This window comes from Ranitomeya imitator, chromosome 6 (genome assembly GCF_032444005.1).
Source record: "Ranitomeya imitator isolate aRanImi1 chromosome 6, aRanImi1.pri, whole genome shotgun sequence".
NCBI lineage: Eukaryota > Metazoa > Chordata > Amphibia > Anura > Dendrobatidae > Ranitomeya > Ranitomeya imitator.
The window spans coordinates 303,496,728-303,511,840 of record NC_091287.1 but is presented as its reverse complement, the minus strand read 5'-3'; the positions used below and the strand labels follow the sequence as shown (position 1 = coordinate 303,511,840).

Sequence of the window (15,113 nt, the reverse complement as noted above, 5' to 3'; positions counted from 1 at the left end):
AGATGTTAACGTCTCGCAAAACAACAAAACACACAAAAAAAGGGTGGCATACTTAGGTACAGGGGTGGGCTCTTCTGCTGACTTTCAGACATAGTAATTTGGCGCAAAGTATTTACTGGTGTAAATATAGGACACGGCCTCTGACTATTTTAACTAGCATCATACATGTCAACAAATTGGTATTGTCACCACCAGGCATTAAAAGATTTTAGCGCGTAGACTAAACAGCGGTGGAGCTGTGAGAGATAATTTTGCAAGTGGTAGAGCACTGTTTGAGCTGGGGGGACACTCTCTTGTGGCCGGCGGTACAGGCCCAGTGCCCCTCATGTTACAACGGTGTGTCTGACATTGGGTGTGCGCCACCACTGCCAGAGACACTTCATTGTACTATGAGGGACCCAGTGGCAGTGCCGTCGACCAAAAGTGGGCACACCCACCTCTTCAGACAAACGGCACTCTCACGACTGCTTGCGCCAAGTGGCGAGACCACGGCCCCGTGGGGGGAGTTAGCTCATTTAGGGAGGTGTAAATATGTCGTATGCTGGACAAACAGCAGCTGCAAATTAAGAGATTGGAACAGTCAGTAAGACCAGTCCACAAGCAAGACCTTTTTATAGGAAAGCTAGGTGTCAGCCGGGAAAGGTGGGGCAAAGTAATTAGAAATCCATGAGTGGTTCATTTTAATGAAGGTTAGATCATCAACATTTTGGGTAGCCAGTCGAGTCCTTTTTTCAGTCAATATTGAACCAGCAGCACTGAATACTGTTTCTGATAGTACACCAGCTGCTGGGCAAGCAAGCTCCTGCAATGCATATTCTGCCAATTCAGGCCAGGTGTCTATTTTGGATGCCCAGTAATCAAATGGGAATGACGGTTGAGGGAGAACATCGATAAGGGATGAAAAATAGTTAGTAACCATACTGGACAAATGTTGTCTCCTGTCACTTTGAATTGATGCTGCAGTACCTGTCCTGTCTGCGGTCATTGCGAAATCACTCCACAACCTGCTCAGAAAACCCCTCTGTCCAACGCCACTTCTGATTTGTGCACCTCTAACACCTCTGCCCTGTTGCCCCCTGCAGCTCGTGTGAGGACCATCACCGGCGCTGTGTGCTGGCAATGCCTGAATCAAACTGTCTACAAGACTTGCTTGTTTGGTTGCCAATATTTGTTCGAGGTTCTCATGTGGCATGATATTTTGCAATTTGCCTTTATAGTGAGGATCAAGGAGGCAGGCCAATCAGTAATCGTCATCGGTCATCATTTTTATAATGCGTGGGTCCCTTTTGAGGATACGCAAGGCATAATCCGCCATGTGGGCCAATGTTCCAGTTGTCAAATCTGCGCTTGTGCTGGGTTGAAGAGCAGTTTCTGGCAAATCAACGTCACTTGTCTCCCTCAAAAACCCTGAACCCGGCCTCGCAACGCCACCAGTTTCTATTGCCACCTGAGAAGCTTCCTCATCCAAACAATACTCATCCCCATCATCCTCCTCCTCGTCCTCCTCCTCTTCGCCCGCAACCTCGTCCTGTAGACTGCCCTGAACAGACAATGGCTGACTGTCATCAAGGCTTCCCTCGTCCTCGGCTGCAGACACCTGCTCCTTTATGTGCGTCAAACTTTGCATCAGCAGACGCATTAGGGGGATACTCATGCTTATTATGGCGTTGTCTGCACTAACCAGCCATGTGCATTCCTCAAAACAATGAAGGACTTGATACAGGTCTTGTAGCTTCGACCACTGCACACCTGACAACTCCATGTCTGCCATCCAACTGCCTACTCATGTATGTGTATCCTCCCACAAATACATAACAGCACGCCTCTGTTCGCACAGTCTCTGAAGCATGTGCAGTATGGAGTTCCACCTTGTTGCAACGTCGATGATTAGGCGATGCTGGGGAAGGTTCAAAGACTGCTGATGTTTCTGCATACGGTTGGAGTGTACGGGCGAACGGCGGATATGCGAGCAAAGTCTGCGCACTTTTAGGAGCAGGTCGGGTGACCCCGGATAACTTTTCAGGAAGCACTGCACCACCAGGTTTCAGGTGTGAGCCAGGCAAGGAATGTGTTTCAGTTGTGAAAGGGCTATGGCACCCATAAAATTCCTTCCGTTATCACTCACTACCTTGCCTGCCTCAAGATCTACAGTGCCCAGCCATGACTGAGTTTCTTTCTGCAAGAACTCGGACAGAACTTCCGCGGTGTTTCTGTTGTCGCCCAAACACTTCATTGCCAATACAGCCTGCTGACGCTTGCCACTAGCTGTTCCATAATGGGACACCTCGTGTGTAACAGTGGCAGCTGCGGATGAAGTGGTCGTGCGACTGCGGTCTGTGGATGAACTCTCGCTTCTGCAGGAGGACGAGGAGGAGGGGGGCGAACGCCTACAGCCAACTGTTTCCTAGACCATGGGCTAGGTAGAACTGTCCCAATATTGCTGTCCCCTGTGGACCCTGCATCCACCACATTAACCCAGTGTGCCGTGATGAAAACGTAACGGCCCTGGCCATGCCTACTGGTCCATGCATCTGTTGTCAGGTGCATCTTTGTACTCACAGATTGCCTGAGTGCATGGACGATGCGGTCTTTTACATGCTGGTGGAGGGCTGGGATGGCTTTTCTCGAAAAGAAGTGTCGACTGGGTAGCTCGTAGCGTGGTACAGCGTAGTCCATCAGGGCTTTGAAAGCTTCGCTTTCAACTAACCGGTAGGGCATAATCTCTAAAGAGATTAGTCTAGCAATGTGGGCGTTCAAACACTGTGTACGTGGATGCGAGGATGAGTACTTCCTTTTCCTAATGAGAGTCTCATGGAGGGTGAGCTGGACTGGAGAGCTGCAGATGGTTGAACTAGCGGGGGTGCCGGTGGACATGGCAGACTGAGAGAGGGTTGGAGAGGGTATTCTTGCTGGTGCCCTACATACAGTGTTTCCTACCACGAACCTGGTGATTCCCTGACTGCTTTGGCCTTGCGACAAAACCTCCATATTTAGTGCAGGTGGTGCGCTAAATGGTGGGCTTACAGTGAGGGAAGGGGTGTAGCGTTGCTGACTAGCTTCATTGTGAGAGGGTGCAACAATGTTAAGAGACGTTTGGTAGTTAGTCCAGGCTTGCAAGTGCATGGCGTTTAAATGTCTATGCATGCAACTTGTTTTTAGACTTTTAACATTCTGCCCTCTGCTGAAGGTCCTTGAACATTTTTTACAGATGACTTTCTCGGAAACCTTTTCAGGCATTGCACACTGAGTTTCTTTAACCGGATGGCCACGCTGTCCTACAACTGGTTTAGGTTTTGCCACATGTTTTTGGCCAGATAAGGGCATGCCAGATGGAACCTGTTGCGATGTTGATGCCTGCTGCAGCTCCTCCTCCTCCTCCGCTTCAGATCTACTGCCGCCTGCACCCTGTTACCCCAATGGCTGCCAATCGGGGTCAACAACTGGGTCATCTATGACCTCCTCTTCTATGTCATGTGCAACTTCCTCTGTGTCACCGTGTAAGCCGGTGCTATAGCGTTCGTGACGGGGCTCCATAGTCTCATCAGAGTCAGATTCTGGATCAGTACACTGTGAGGGCAATGTTCTGATCTGAGTCAAAGGAACAGCATAGTAATCTGGCTGTGGCTGTGCATCTGTGCACTCCATGTCCGATTCATCTGGTAATGGGCATGGCCTGTTAACAATTTCCCTTTCTAACCCAGGAACGGTATGTGTAAAGAGCTCCATGGAGTAACCCGTTGTGTCGCCTGACGCATCCTTCTCTGTTGCTCTTGGTGATGAAGTCAAGGGAGCGACTTGTCCCTGACCGTGAACATCCACTGACAACGCGCTGCTTTTACATTTAGCAGTTTCTGAAGAGGAGGCGAAAGAGCTAGAGGAAGAGTCAGCAAGGAAAGCCAAAACTTGTTCCTGCTGCTCTGGCTTTAAAAGTGGTTTTCCTACTCCCAGAAAAGGGAGCGTTTGAGGCCTTGTGTAGCCAGACGATGACGCTGGCTCAACAACTCGAGACTTAGGTGCAATATTGCTTTTCCCACGACCACCTGATGCTCCACCACCACTACCATCATTACCAGCTGGCAATGACCGCCCACGGCCACGACCTCTTCCACCAGACTTCCTCATTGTTTGAAAAACGTAACCAAACAAAAAAACGGTATTTGTTACTGTAAAACCAGTTACAAGGTGTACTCAAACTTGTGGTGAATTTAAATCTCCCTTTATAGGTGGGTGAGACTGCAGGGAAAATCAGGCCCACTGTATAACCGTACACAGCTTAAGTGGCAGACAGATATGCCACTAACAGGACTGACGCAGATGCACACACAACCAATAAAAATCTCCCCCTTTTTATTTTTTCTGGGAGAATATTGAAGAAATCAGGCCCACTGTAGTACAGTAAATTTTCTGTGGTAGAAAATGAAAGACAGTTGCCACAGACAGGACTGGCAGTGATGCAGATTTGCCAATCTTAGGGTATGTTCACACGTTCAGGATTTCCATCCTTTTTTTTTCAGGACAGTTTTTTAAAAAAACTGCAGCTCTTGGCAGAAAACGCAGGTCCTTTTTTTGTCCTTTTTTGATGCGTTTTTGATGCGTTTTTTGATGCGTTTTTTGATGCGTTTTTTTATCCTTTTTTTACTGTGTTTCCTAGGAAGCTTTTTAGGGCTAAAATGGCTGAAAATACCCTAACCCTACCCCTAACCCTACCCCTACCCCTAACCCTACCCCTAACCCTAACCCTACCCCTAACCCTACCCCTAACCCTACCCCTAACCCTACCCCTAACCCTACCCCTACCCCTAACCCTACCCCTACCCCTAACCCTACCCCTAACCCTAACCCTACCCCTAACCCTACCCCTAACCCTACCCCTAACCCTACCCCTAACCCTAACCCTAACCCTACCCCTACCCCTAACCCTACCCCTAACCCTAACCCTACCCCTAACCCTACCCCTAACCCTAACCCTAACCCTACCCCTAACCCTAACCCTACCCCTAACCCTAACCCTATTCTAACCTTAGTGAAAAAAAAAAAAAAAAATTCTTAATTTTTTTATTGTCCCTACCAATGGGGGTGACAAAGTGGGGGGGGGTGTCATTTACTATTTTTTTATTTTGATCACTGAGATAGGTTATATCTCAGTGATCAAAATGCACTTTGGAGCGAATCTGCCGGCCGGCAGATTCGGCGGGCGCACTGCGCATGCGCCCGCCATTTTGCAAGATGGCGGCGCCCAGGGAGAAGACGGCCGGACGGACACCGGGACGCCGGGTAAGTATAAGGGGGGGAGATTAGGGCACGGGGGGGCATCGGAGCACTGGGGGGGGCATCGGAGCACGGGGGGGGGGCATCGGAGCACGGGGGGGCGGGATCGGAGCACGGGGGGGCAGCCACACTCCGCCCACGCACTTCCGCCCGCTCCCCCGCACTTCCTGCTGCAGCGGTTCTGCACATCAAATCGCAGTAAAACCCGCAGATATATTTTTGATCTGCGGGTTTTACTGCGATTTTGACCTCACAATGGAGGTCTATGGGTGCAGAACCGCTGCGGTTCAGGAAGAAGAATTGACATGCTCCTTCTTTTTTCCGGGAGCTATTCAGCGCGGCTTTTTTTTTACAATTTCCGGACCATGTGCACAGTGTGTCCTGTTTTCCATAGGGTACAGTGTACTGTACCCTGCATGGAAAACAGCTGCGGAACCGCAGCGGCAAAACCGCCGCGGTTCCGCGGTAAAAAACGCACTGTGTGAACATGGCCTTAATCTCCCACTTGTTTTATTTTTTCTGGGAGAATTGTGAAGAAATCAGGCCCACTGTTATACAGTAGGTTTTCTGTGGCAGAAAATGAAAGACAGATGCCACAGACAGGACTGGCAGTGATGCAGATTTGCCAATCTTAATCTCACACTTGTTTTATTTTTTCTGGGAGAATTGTGAAGAATTCAGGCCCACTGTAATACAGTATATTTTCTGTGGCAGAAAATGAAAGACAGATGCTACAAACAAGACTGGCAGTGATGCAGATTTGCCAATCTTAATCTCCCACTTGTTTTATTTTTTTCTGGGAGAATTGTGAATAAATCAGGCCCACTGTTATACAGTAGGTTTTCTGTGGCAGAAAATGAAAGACAGATGCCACAGACAGGACTGGCAGTGATGCAGATTTGCCAATCTTAATCTCCCACTTGTTTTATTTTTTTCTGGGAGAATTGTGAAGAAATCAGGCCCGCTGTTACACAGTAGGTTTTCTGTGGCAGAAAATGAAAGACAGATGCCACAGACAGGACTGGCAGTGATGCAGATTTGCCAATCTTAATCTCCCACTTGTTTTATTTCTTCTGGGAGAATTGTGAAGAAATCAGGCCCGCTGTTACACAGTAGGTTTTCTGTGGCAGAAAATGAAAGACAGATGCCACAGACAGGACTGGCAGTGATGCAGATTTGCCAATCTTAATCTCCCACTTGTTTTATTTTTTTCTGGGAGAATTGTGAAGAAATCAGGCCCACTGTAATACAGCATATTTTCTGTGGCAGAAAATGAAAGACAGATGCCACAGACAGGACTGGCACTGATGCAGATTTGCCAATTTTAATCTGCCCCCTTTTTTTTCAGGGAGACTAGTGAATAAATCTGGGCCACTGTATTAGAGTATATTTTCTGTGGCAGAAAGTGGCTTGAAGAGATATAACAAAAAAAAAGGGACTGTACTACAATTACTATCTCCCTACAGTAATCTCAGAAAAGTATGGCAGGCAGCAATAAAAAGGACTGCTGCACACAAAAGTGTGGACAAACAAAAAAGATAACTGTGCAGAAAGGAAGGAACAACAGGATTTGTGCTTTGAAAAAAGCAGTTGGTTTGCACAGCGGTGTACAAACAGCAATGCAGCTATCAGGGAGCCTTCTAGGGCAGCCCAATGAGCTACAGAGCTGAGGAACAAAAATCTAGCCTCCACTGTCCCTGCAAACAAAAGATAGTGTTGGACAGTGGAAATCGCTACAGCACAAGCGGTTTAGGGGATAATGTACCCTGCCTATCGCTATCCCTGCTTCTGACGAAGTGGCAGCAACCTCTCCCTATACTCAGATCAGCAGCAGTAAGATGGCGGTCGGCGTGCACGCCCCTTTATAGCCCCTGTGACGCCGCAGAAAGCAAGCCAATCACTGTAATGCCCTTCTCTAAGATGGTGGGGACTGAGACCTATGTCATCACGCTGCCCACACTCTGCGTCCACCTTCATTGTCTGAGGAATGGCGTTGAACGCGTCATAGAAACGCGACTTTGGCGCGAAGGTCGCCGACCGCGTGGCCGACCCCACAGAGGGATCGGATCGGGTTTCATGAAACCCAACTTTGCCAAAAGTAGGCGACTTATGAAAATGACCGATCCGTTTCGCTCAACCCTACTCAGCAGTGCACAAACTTGCAGCTCTATAAATTGCTGGTCTCTAATACAGATAAAATCTTTTCATATGACTTACTGTTATAATAATCTGTAAAATATCACTACTTACTTGTAAATCTGAGTTTGAGTTTTCATAAGACTTGGACCTCCAATACGCAAAATTACGTTCTGGAGTTTTTTCTTCAATGGATTAGTGAACTCTAAAACCACTGTTAGTGTTTTCCCAACCATCTTCTCTCCGATTGTCTAAATGGATGACAAAAAAATATGTAACTTTTAGAATATTTTGTATTTTTTTTAATTTTGTCTAGGATCAATCCATAAGGTTGGTAATCTAATGAATACAGTAGTAAAATACATTATTACCATTCTTTATTTCATAATATAAATGTATATTATTTTAATCTTATTGTTAAAAGTGTAATCCCATAATGAACATTTATCACTGATCCACAGGATATATTCCAAATGTCTGATCACTGCAGGCCTCAAAATTATGAATTTACCTTTCATCCCTAACCCCCCTCCCAAGATCATGAAAACAGGGGTCCTGAGCCCTCTGTTCCTCTCTACTGTGTGGCCTTAGTAAGGTGTCAATAGAATTGTTGATGAATGTTGATAAAGGCTTCTGTAATTTTTCATAAGCTTGCATACTCTGACCCTAGGCTGGATTAGGCATAAATTGGACCCTCCTGATCAGAACCACATATAAAAGAAGAGGGTGAGCATGTTTAGTACATAACATACAGGTCCTTCTCAAAAAATTAGCATATAGTGTTAAATTTCATTATTTACCATAATGTAATGATTACAATTAAACTTTCATATATTATAGATTCACTATCCACCAACTGAAATTTGTCAGGTCTTTTATTGTTTTAATACTGATGATTTTGGCATACAACTCCTGATAACCCAAAAAACCTGTCTCAATAAATTAGCATATCAAGAAAAGGTTCTCTAAACGACCTATTACCCTAATCTTCTGAATCAACTAATTAACTCTAAACACATGCAAAAGATACCTGAGGCTTTTATAAACTCCCTGCCTGGTTCATTACTCAAAATCCCCATCATGGGTAAGACTAGCGACCTGACAGATGTCAAGAAGGCCATCATTGACACCCTCAAGCAAGAGGGTAAGACCCAGAAAGAAATTTCTCAACAAATAGGCTGTTCCCAGAGTGCTGTATCAAGGCACCTCAATGGTAAGTCTGTTGGAAGGAAACAATGTGGCAGAAAACGCTGTACAACGAGAAGAGGAGACCGGACCCTGAGGAAGATTGTGGAGAAGGACCGATTCCAGACCTTGGGGAACCTGAGGAAGCAGTGGACTGAGTCTGGTGTGGAAACATCCAGAGCCACCGTGCACAGGCGTGTGCAGGAAATGGGCTACAGGTGCCGCATTCCCCAGGTAAAGCCACTTTTGAACCATAAACAGCGGCAGAGGCGCCTGACCTGGGCTACAGAGAAGCAGCACTGGACTGTTGCTAAGTGGTCCCAAGTACTTTTTTCTGATGAAAGCAAATTTTGCATGTCATTCGGAAATCAAGGTGCCAGAGTCTGGAGGAAGACTGGGGAGAAGGAAATGCCAAAATGCCTGAAGTCCAGTGTCAAGTACCCACAGTCAGTGATGGTGTGGTGTGCCATGTCAGCTGCTGGTGTTGGTCCACTGTGTTTCATCAAGGGCAGGGTCAATGCAGCTAGCTATCAGGAGATTTTGGAGCACTTCATGCTTCCATCGGCTGAAATGCTTTATGGAGATGAAGATTTCATTTTTCAGCACGACCTGGCACCTGCTCACAGTGCCAAAACCACTGGTAAATGGTTTACTGACCATGGTATTACTGTGCTCAATTGGCCTGCCAACTCTCCTGACCTGAACCCCATAGAGAATCTGTGGGATATTGTGAAGAGAAAGTTGAGAGACGCAAGACCCAACACTCTGGATGAGCTTAAGGCCGCTATTGAAGCATCCTGGGCCTCCATAACATCTCAGCAGTGTCACAGGCTGATTGCCTCCATGCCACGCCGCATTGAAGCAGTCATTTCTGCAAAAGGATTCCCGACCAAGTATTGAGTGCATAACTGAACATTATTATTTGATGGTTTTTTTGTTTGTTATTAAAAAACACTTTTATTTGATTGGATGGGTGAAATATGCTAATTTATTGAGACAGGTTTTTTGGGTTATCAGGAGTTGTATGCCAAAATCATCAGTATTAAAACAATAAAAGACCTGACAAATTTCAGTTGGTGGATAATGAATCTATAATATATGAAAGTTTAATTGTAATCATTACATTATGGTAAATAATGAAATTTAACACTATATGCTAATTTTTTGAGAAGGACCTGTATTATCCACTAAAGTCTATTTCATTTATGGAGATTGCTGAGCCAGCAATACTTCTTAATTTTAAAATGCTAAACACCAAAGAGACCATCAATGAATGTACGTGATAAAGCCTCCTAGGTCCCCAAGGTGATGAAAACAGAGAGTGACATTTGCCCACCTTATAATTTAGCCCTACAGCAGTACCCTACTCTCACATCAAGGGGTGGTATTTTGACATGAATAGTCTATCCTAGCATTTTCCCATCCCAGTGTGGAGAGGAGCAATACATCCTTTCTTCACTCTTTTAACAGAGCATCATTCTGTTCTTGATTGTTCATTCAAATCATAAATGTAAAAATATGGATATTACAACTATGCCATGTTGATAAAAATATAGAAACTGTCAATGATATCTGAAACTCAGCATGTCAGAAGGTACATTTAATCTAATAGTTTCTTCTCTTTTGTAATCCGAAATGTGTTGCATAATCATCTCATAGTTTATTTCAGTCTTTGTTTTCCACAACACTGTAAAAGAAAGGAATAAGCAGCCAATTTGAAGGATGTTGACTATCCTTAGAAAATTGCTCTTTAACTTAATTCTTTCCAATTTTAAACTAAGCAAAGTAATGAAAAATGTACAAGTGCAGACTTTATGCTTTTTAAATTTTGCCTTAGGTAGCATGAAATCTTTCCTGACCTAATTTTGTGTGTGTGGGTTTTTTTTGGCCTGCATTTGAGTTTTTGATGCTAAGCTAACAATTTATGAATTAACAAGTAATGTTAATGTGAGTTCTCACAGTTAGCTTATTTTTGTACATATCAACCATAAACCTTAGAGCATTTCAGTTGAGGCAAGGACAGGCAAAATTTGTAATTAACCAATTGCAATTTAAATAGCTCAACACAACTAATACAGTGTGTCTGTAAAGTCATGGTGCACATTTGACCAGTCACTGGAAAGCAACAAAAAACGATAGAAATGTGAAATCTGCTCCAAATAAAAGAAAAACTCTCCCAGTTTCTTACCTATTCAGTGCACTTCGATGTGGGCTCCATTTGTTGTCCTACACACATCCAAACAATAGTGAAGTTCTTGCCACACACGGGTAAGGACGTTTGGTGTAACAGAGTGAATAACGTCTGTGGTTCTCTGTTTTAAGTGATTAATGTTGTTGATACATTCAACGTACAGATGTTGCTTCACATAACCCCAAAAGTAAAAGTCTAAGGGCGTCAGATCTGGGGATCTTGGGGGCCATGGCTTGACAGAACCCTTGCCTATCCACCACCAGGGGAATGTTCTATCCAGAAACTCACGAACAATGGTGGTGTAGTGTGGAGGAGCACCGTCCTGTTGAAAGATGACACCTCCTGAAAATTGTGGCACTGCATACAATTCCAACATGTAAAATACGTGCTTGCCATCACAGACCGCTCCGCAAAAAAAATGGGCCTATCACCTTATCATGCATCAGGCCACACCACACATTCCCTTTAGGGGTTGTGATGCAGTGACCCCTGTAACAGGTATGGGGCGCTGCATGGTCTCCCCAGTATGCGCACGGAGGCGTATTGAGGCCGTGAGAGTGCATGGCAATTGTGTGCATGGATGTGATGGTGATACAGTGTCTGGCGTTGTGGTTAATGGGAGGTATGTGTCACAGGGATGGATGCTCCCTGCGATGCAACCCGGAGTATCTTGTCTTTAGAGCACGTGAGCACTGAAGATGTCATTTAGTGCACCTGGGTCCGGGTTGCGGGTAGCTATGAGAAATGGGAGGGTCTGGCTACCCACATACCTCACTCTGAGTGGGGGTGCTCACTGTATCTTTTTCCCTGCAGGTGTTTGAGGACCTGCAGTGATGTCATGATCATGTGACCAGTGCATGGGATGTTACCTTACCTGTGGGTGTGGTTACAGACTACCTAAAGGATGTGTGTTAGCACATGGGAGTGAGTCTTGGGAGTCTGCAAGTGTGGACAGACTTCCATGTGTCCTGGCTGGACACTGCAGAGGGGTCCTGAGTGGTCTGAGTGTGCAGACCTGGATGGTACAGGTGCAAGGTCCTGAGAGAAACCTCGGTGTTGGATGTGCTAGCCCTGAAGAGCACGAGGTGAGGACAAGGATCTGCAGAGCCAGAAACAGGTCCCGTGTGGTACTGCCAGTGGAAAACCTGCAGCACTGACAAGCAGGTAATACCAGACTGTGTGTTTGGCTCCAGAGCGAGCCGGAATATTGGACTCGACCAAGAGTGTATGGTCACCATCCTGGTGGAACCGAGTGACGCTGTGAACATTGTTACTTTGATTTGCCGTGATATGAAGATTGTTGTTTTGTGTTTTCTGCCACTGGGGTTTATGGAGTAATAAACCCAGTTGAGTTTTTGAGGAGAAAACGTATTGCTGTGTCTTTTGTCGCTGCCAAGCGAGTATTCCCCAACCCGCAAGTAAGTGCAATCTTACAGGGTGTTAAATTCGTACTGAACGTAGGTATGAGGATGTTCAGCAGCCCATATACAGATGTTGTGGCAATGAACAGGACCACAGATATGGAAGGTTGCCTCATCGCTAAACACAATCTTCATCAAAATCTTGCGCCATTGTCGATCTCATGAAGCATATCTGTAGCAAACACACATCGTTTAGGTCTATCTGCCGGTTTGATAGGGCGCAACAGCTGCAATTTGCACCCCGTAAAGCAGAGACGTTTCTTTAACACCTGAACTGTAGTCTTGCTTAGGAGTAATTGTCAAGCACACGCACGCACAGATTTTTTAGGCCTCCTCAGGTAGCTATCCCGTATAGCCTCTACACCGTGTTCCAAATTATTATGCAAATTGGATTTGAGTATCATAAAGATTTAATTGTTTTGTTTTTCAAATAAACTCGTGAATAGTATTGTGTCTCAGGGCTCAATGGATCACTGAAATCAATCTTAAACACATGTGATAATTAGTTTTCCAGGTGATTCTAATTAAAGGAAAACTACTTATAAGTGATGTTCCACATTATTAAACAGGCCACAGTTATCAAGTAACATGGGAAAGAAAAAGGATGTCTCTGCTGCCGAAAAGCATCAAATAGTGCAATGCCTTGGTCAAGGGATGAAAACATTAGATATTTCCCGAAAACTTAAGCGTGATCATCGTACTGTTAAGAGATTTGTGTCTGAATCTGAGCACAGACGTGTTCGTACTGATAAAGGCATAATGAGGAAGGTTTCTGCCAGGCAAGTTCATCGGATTAAGAGAGCAGCTGCTAAAAAGCCATTGCAAACCAGCAAACAGATATTTGCAGCTGCTGTCTCTGGAGTCCCTCGAACCTCAAGGTGTAGGATCCTTCAAAGGCTTGCTGTTGTTTCATAAACCTACTATTCGGCCACCCCTAAACAGTGTTCACAAGCAGAAACGGTTGCAGTGGGCGCAGACATACATGAAGACTAATTTTCAAACGGTCTTGTTTACTGAGTAGTGTTGAGCAACCCTGGATGGTCCAGATGGATGGAGTAGTGGATGGTTGCTGGATGGCCGCCATGTCCCAACAAGGCAGCGACATCAGCAAGGAGGTGGCGGAGTCATGTTTTGGGTCGGAATCAAGGGGAAACAGCTGGTAGGGCCTTTTAAGGTTCCTGAGGGTGTGAAAATGACCTCTGCAAAGTATATAGAGTTTCTGACTGACAACTTTCTTCCATGGTATAAAAAGCAGAAGCATGCCTTCAGGAGCAAAATCATCTTCGTGCAGGACAATGCACCATCTCATGCTGCAAAGAATACCTCTGAGTCATTGGCTGCTATGGGCATAAAAAAAAGATAAACTCATGGTGTGGCCACCATCTTCCCCTTACCTCAGCCCTCTAGAGGACCTTTGGAGTATTATCAAGCAAAAGATCTATGAGGGTGGGAGGCAGTTCACATCAAAACAGCAGATCTGGGAGGCTATTCTGACTTAATGCAAAGAAATTGTTAGGGCTAGCGGAACGCACCAAGTAAATATAGATGTTTATTATTATTGATGCGTTCGCAGCCCGGGGTCCACCGTGCAGGAGAACCTGCTCCTAGTAAATGGTGGCACTATTTGGCGGTATAGACTAGCTCTGCTACTTCACAGAGTAGCCGTGAAAGGAAAGAACTGCGCCCTGTTAGACTTCACAGGTGCACAGGCTAACTGCACAACAGAGAGCAGTCAGTGGTCATGCATGCACACACTCTCCTCTCCGGAGGTGCCGGTATTCTAAGGGCTTATTTCAGCCAGGTCCCTGAATACAATCTCACATGACCACACTGGCGCAAAGCACATAACTCAGAAAGATACTAGCGCATGGCCGTGCGGACATGCGCACCTTATATAGGTGCAGAAACTACAGGACCTTCCAAAAAAGGACCAATGGGAAACTGCCACAGAACTTGAGCAACTTTAGGACCTTCCTAGAGTACCAATGGGAATAGCTGCAGTGCCTGAGCATGTGACCCTTGATCTCCAATGAGAGATCTTACCCTGGGCATGCTCAGAAGGGGAAAAGTAGGACTTAGTCCCATAGACATCTGCTCGCTGCTGACTAGTACTGGCTACAATGGCAGATGCTGGAAGGACAGCAGTAACCCTTCGCACAGTGTGAGACTGAGCATGACACTGGGACCGATGCCTCCGCTGAGCAGGCTCCACTGCGGCAGGAGAAGAATGGGAGACCGCAGCGGAGATGGCTCGAGATTCCCCTGTGCAGAGGCAGGAATGCGACCCCTAACATTACCCCCCTCCTAGGCCCCCCTTCTTGGACCTCGCCACGCTCGAAGGCAGCAATGAGCTACGGAGCCTGAATATTCTCAGCAGGCTCCCAGGACTTGTCCTTAGGACCATAACCCTTCCAGTCCACCAAATAAATTTTTTTGCCACGTACCACCTTGCACTCCAAAATAGCATTCACCTCATAATCGTCCGTAGACTAACCCGATGTCCCGGCAGATGACTCGGAAAACCGGGACATGTATATGGGCTTCAAGAGGGCACTTGAAAGGTGTCAGTGATACCCAGACGTGGTGGAAGAGCCAGACTGTAGACCACTGTTGAAAGGGCCCAAGTAGCGAGGAGCAAACTTAGTGGACTCAACTTGCAGCCTGATGTTACGGGCGGAGAGCCACACTAAGTCGCCAGGAGCAAAGGTCGGAGCAGGGCGCCAATGTGCATCGGCAGAGGACCTCATTCTCTCCTTGGAGGCCCGAATGGCATCCTGAGTGCGGTCCCAAATGTCCCACGCCTCCACAGCCCAGTCTGCCACCCTGGAGCCGGCGGAAGACATGGGCATAGGCACAGGTACCCGCGGATGCTGACCATAGTTTAAGAGGAATGGGGTCTGTCTGGTGGAGTC

The 15,113-nt window shown here is 46.2% G+C and overlaps 1 protein-coding gene across 1 annotated transcript in view; it reads right to left on the bottom strand.

Annotated features, from left to right (window-relative positions):
- Positions 1-15,113, bottom strand: part of F13A1 (coagulation factor XIII A chain) — a 421,197-nt gene that overhangs the window by 22,556 nt on the left and 383,528 nt on the right. The window contains exon 14 of the mRNA XM_069730705.1: positions 7,519-7,655. Coding sequence (XP_069586806.1) covers positions 7,519-7,655 — 137 coding nt within the window. The remainder of the gene's footprint in view (positions 1-7,518; positions 7,656-15,113) is intronic.